The following is a 5345-nucleotide window of genomic DNA, read 5'->3' on the forward strand; positions in this document are numbered from 1 at the left end:
CTTTCTCCTACTTCTTCCTCCGTGAAATGCTTTTTTTTTAATAATCAAACTTTATTTCCTTGAACATAACACTGATTGACAGCAAGATTTGTAAGTAATCATCCCTTTATTTAGTTTAGATAAACACTTCCAGTGCAGAACTCTGTTAGAAATTAACCATTAAGAACCACGTAAAAGAGATGTAAGGCATGTTCTAGGTAAGGACCAAACAGACTCAGTTTTCATTTTTCTACAGAATGTACTGCAGGTTACCATGTAATGAAAACAAAAGCAAATTACTCTAAATGTGTCGAATTTGTTTAGTAATTTAAATAAAAACATATGAGTCCCATTACACAGATAATTCTAAATCTACTCCGAAAAACAAATCAGGAACTACCTATCGGGAGAGGATACCTACCAGAGCATGCCCCAGTAAGGCTGCTCTCTTCACAGAGTACATGGAGAATGAGCAATCAACCGTCAACACGGTGAATGTTCTAATATTTGGGGGAATATTAGAAAATTATTTGTTAAAGAACAGATTTCTCTGGCAACTGTTTATCTCGCCCTTGCGGATCCAGGTGAGCCAGTGTAGAAGAGCAGGCTGCTTGAGCCAGAGAACCTTCCGGGCTCATCAGCTACTAAAGGGTCTTTACAAAGACAAGCAGGCTTGGCAGCGGCGAGGCGCGGGGGTCAGGCTCGCGCAGCAGGATGCTCTGCGCGGCGCCCAGTCACTTGCCCCGGAGACTGCGGGATGCCAGGGAGGAGGGAGGCGTGAAGAATACGGGGAGCTCTAGAACAACCTGTGCTCCGATGCCCGGATCGCTAAGATAAATCTTGGTTTTTTAAGATAAGATAAATCTTGGTTTTTTAATATAAGAGACTCACTGAATCAAATGGCTGCTCATTGGAGCAAAGGCGGCGTGAGCGCTCCTGGGGCGGGAGAGCGAGCCCCGCGGGAATCCTCCAGCGGCCGCAGGGCTGGGGCTGGAGCCCGCCAAGCACACGCGTTCCTGGGCGGCGTCCGTGGGGCCGGGAGCCCTTGGCAGCCCACAGCTCCGACCCCCGGGCGCAGTGCAGCCCTTGCGGGGACTCCCGGCGCGGGCGCCTCTGCCGTCCGGCCGGGGCCTCGCTGCCCACCGGCTCCTCCACCCCCCGCCCCACGGGCGCGTCTGCCGGGCGTCCGGGTGGCGGCCTTCGCGGGACAGCGCCGCGTGGCGGCCCCGAGCGTGGGCCCGGGCTACACCAGGAGGTCGCCGTGGGCCTGGCCTGCACCGGGACCTCGCCGTGGGCTGCCCTGCACTGGGAGCTCACCGTGAGCTGCCCTGCACTGGGAGGTCGTTGTGGGCCGGGCCTGCACCGGGAGCTCACCATGGGTGGCCCTGCACCGGGAGGTCCTCGTGGGCCTGGGCTGCACGGGGAGGTCCTCATGGGCCCGGGCTGCACAGGGAGGTCGCCTGGGCCTGGCCTGCACCGGGAGGTCACTGTGGGCCGGGCCTGCACTGGGAGCTCGCCGTGGGCTGCCCTGCACTGTGAGGTCGCCGTGGGCTGCCCTGCACCGGGAGGTCCCCATGGGCCCGACCTGCACCAGGAGCTCGCCATGGGCTGCCCTGCACTGGGAGGTCGCTGTGGCCCGGGCCTGCACCGGGAGGTCCCTGTGGGCCCGGCCTGCACCGGGAGGTCGTTGGGCTGGGCCTGCACCGGGAGGTCGCCGTGGGCCCGACCTGCGCCGGGAACTCACCATGGGTGGTCCTGTACCGGGAGCTCACCGAGGGCCCGGCCTGCACCAGGAGGTCCCTGTGGGCCCGGCCTGCACCGGGAGGCTTGCCGTGGCTGCCGCGTGGGGCGACTCGGGTTTCTCGGGCAGTGGATGCAGCACGGCCCCGAGGCGGGGCGCCCACGGGAACTGTCCCTTTGGGGACCTGGGCGCCCACGGGGCCTGGCGCGGCCCCCACGAGCCCCAGACGGTGATGCCGGACCTGCCCCCTCCCGTCCCCCGCCCCGGCCGGCTCAGCCCCTGTGCCGCTGCAGGTGCAGGACTCGGGGGGCTCCGACCTGCTGCACCCACGCTGGAAGTGGCCACGGACGCAAGGGGGCGCGACTGGCTCGGGGCGGGGCGGGGCGGCCGCGGGGCCGCGGTCACCAGGTGCGGGGTCCGGACGCAGCGCGCTAGGAGGGCCCACGGCCACGCGCACCCGGGGGCGCGGCGAACCCGTCGGGAGACGGTGGCGGGGGGAGGCGGCCCTGAGCCGTGGGCGGGGACCTGTGCGCGAGCAGCGCGGCCCTCGTGACCCCAACGTGTGTCTTTTTCTTTGTTTAAAAGTCTTGGGGTTTGGTGTCCTGAAGCGAGGTCGCATCTAGGAGGGCCCAGTTTCCTCGCGTGGTGTGGAAATACGAGTGCACACCTCGGCGGGCAGCGGCTGCGCGCCGCTGGGACCCAGGGCGAGCGCGAGACTCCTCGGCCGCGGGGTGCGCCGCGCGGGGGGAGGGCGCCGGCCCACGGGTGCGCGGGGCTCGGAGCCCGGGACCACCTGCCTCCGCCGGGGACCGGCCGAGCTCCCTGCCCGCTCCCGGGGTGGGGTGGGGTGGGCGCGGGGATGAGCAGACTGACCCCTGACGGTTCTCCCACGACTAAAAAGTCAGTGGTTTGTAAGAAAGATTACAATTAGAGAAAAAAATTTAAAATTGACATCTGTTTTGTCCGTGTGAGGACAGATGCCCGACCCTTCCGCACTAGCAATAAAAGAAAAAAAAAAGATAGCTTTATTAAAGAATCACCAGTGAGATCCTCAAGTTCATACAGATTTAATAACATCCAGCTGTTCGCCACATGCCCCAAAACTATTGCCCACCTGCTGGCAGAAAGTTTTTATTATTTTTAATTAAAAATATTATCTTTTCATCCATACTTCTGAAATAAACATGCCATCACATGACAATTTGTTTTATCAAAAGTTTATAACATTCATAAATGGATAAGCTTTGATCCGACGAGTCCCCTATCTCTAGTAAAATCTCGCACTCATTTTTATTAAGTACCCTTGTGACATAGTTTTTTAGTCATGCAATGAGATAAAAAATTGAGCATCATTTGGCTTCAGTGTCAATGCTGTAAGAGAAGCAAAGTGCAGGACCTGACAAGTTTATAAAAATTGTAGGAGGAATTAATAGTATCAGGGGATCATCAAGGTCTCCATGATTGTGCAAAGACTATAAAGATTCCATGTCTAATAGTTTGGGATTATCACAGTTTTTCTTTCTTTCTTTCTTTCTTTCTTTCTTTCTTTCTTTCTTTCTTCCTTCCTTCCTTCCTTCCTTCCTTCCTTCCTTCCTTCCTTCCTTTCTTTTTCTTTCTTTCTTTTCTTTCTTTCTTCTTTCTTCTTTTTCTTTTCTTTCTTTCTTTCTTTCTTTCTCTTTCTTTCTTTCTTTCTTTCTTTCTTTTTCTCCTAGAAATATGCTTAAAAAGATGACCATTTAAGAATATTAGTTGTATATATCCCCCCTCAAGAAGCATTCTTTTTTTTCCCTTTGATGTGAATTTTCTGTATTTGGAGATAAAGTTTAATTATCAATTATTCTTTAGGAAAAATAACATCTGTCATCCAATGGTAGCATTTCACGGACATCGGCTTTGTGAGCTAATTTTCATGTTCCAATAATGTTAGGTTATTGAGACTCATGTTTATGTGCATTTTAAATTTGTGCCGTTAAGCATTTCTTGGTACTTCTAGCAGATTCTTATGGCTATATGCTCTGGAGAACAGAAGTGGAATAAAATATATAAATAAAAATATGTAAAAACAGAAAATGACTTGCTAAGGGGGAAATGTTTGTAATCTACCTTTCCTGTCTAAGTAAACATTAAATAACACTGCAAAGGAGAGCTCTGGACATCTCAAAAGCATTAACAACTCACTGGCATGTTTTGTTGTGGGGCAGCCTGAAAATTCTCTTCTGCTGCATAATATTCAAAATATAAAAACGCTGCAGCAGTGCATGTTCAATTTGAGTTCACAGTTTAAAATGTGCCTTAAGATAACCCAAGATAAAAAATAACTTGCCAATTGTGTGCTAAGAACTACAGCTTTCTTGTTATATTTGCTATGTTAATGAAGTATGTCACCGGGGAAGCAACTTAGCACAGCTAAATATTCAATGCATTTGCAAAAGAAAATTTCAAAGACAGGTAGCACTCATATTTATTTATCCCCCTTTACTAAGCAAAGGATAAGCAGTATACACCTAAATACCATTTTCAGGTTAAATTGTCCAAAAGAGGAAAAAGAATAATGTCATTTTAAATACCAAAATTGATTAGGACTGCGATCTTGTCTAAAGTCTATGTTGTGGTACTGAAACATCTCATTGGAATGGTTTAATTTTGATTTTTTATTGAAGTATAGTATTTTACTAATTCCTGAAGGCATCATAAAATTTTTTTCAGAACATCAAGAATCACTGAGAGACTTCCAAATTCTTAACTCTTTTTTTAGTATTCGACAACAACAGCAGCAGCAATAACAACACAAAAGACTCCCCTTTCTCAGGAAATGAATTTCTGCAGCCCCAAATTAAGTTGATATTGTAAGTAAAAAGAAACTGAAAATATATTCTCTGTAAATCTATCTGCCTTTATGATTATTGTTCATATGTAGATAAGAATGTTCCCAAAGATCAGAGAGTAATGGCCCGGGTGTAATTCACAGTTGCAATGCCATGATTTGCCAAGACTTTAATTAGCCAATGCACAGTTCTAATATTTAGGGCTCTTTGCTGAGTACGTTCTACATATGAAATACATTACAAATTGAGCTGCTGTCAGTTCTCCTTCTGGATTGGCTGGGACCACTAATGCAGTCCATCAACTCACCAGCAGACCATTACTTTCTCAGCAGCGTTCCCTGTGGACTAGCATTGCTCACTTTGAACATATTGCTTTAATAAGAGAATTATTTCTGAAAGCTTGAGTTATCTCAGGCCTCGGAAGAAGTGCTTTGGAACCTGACAAAGTGCTTTCTATAGTAAATGGTTTTGGAGATCACAGAGTAAAATGTATATTTGGCCTCATTTGCATAAAAACATCCAGCACAGCTTTTCACAAATTAACACAAATTTGATAGAATATTGAATGATCTATGACTAAATTCTTCCATTTCTAGGATTCCAGATGTTTTTTATGTTGGTTGATTTACTTTTTGATTAGTTGTTAGAACTTAAGACATCTGTTGCCATTGTGTAGTGCGGAGTATGTTAATGGTATTACTAAATGCCATGTGTCTATCAGTGTCTAATCATGTGTCTGATGCTAAAGCAACTCCCTGGGTAGGCTTTTCTACACAGATGTGGAACGCGAGACTGCTGAT

The 5345-nt window shown here is 49.0% G+C and overlaps 1 protein-coding gene across 1 annotated transcript; it reads right to left on the minus strand.

Moving 5' to 3' along the window:
- Window positions 1–1463: 1463 nt before the first annotated feature.
- On the minus strand, window positions 1464–2339 carry LOC121471501 (proline-rich protein 2-like). The gene has a single exon (XM_041722318.1). The coding sequence runs from the start codon at window positions 2337–2339 to the stop codon at window positions 1464–1466; it is 876 nt and encodes a 291-aa protein (XP_041578252.1).
- Window positions 2340–5345: the final 3006 nt, after the last annotated feature.

The sequence above is a fragment of the Vulpes lagopus genome, chromosome 11 (assembly GCF_018345385.1).
Source record: "Vulpes lagopus strain Blue_001 chromosome 11, ASM1834538v1, whole genome shotgun sequence".
NCBI classification, from domain to species: Eukaryota; Metazoa; Chordata; class Mammalia; order Carnivora; family Canidae; genus Vulpes; species Vulpes lagopus.

What these genes read in the sequence shown, in the direction of transcription:
- LOC121471501 (XM_041722318.1), bottom strand. Translation starts at nt 2,339, where the DNA reads ATGCGACCTCGCTTCAGGACACCAAACCCCAAGACTTTTAAACAAAGA.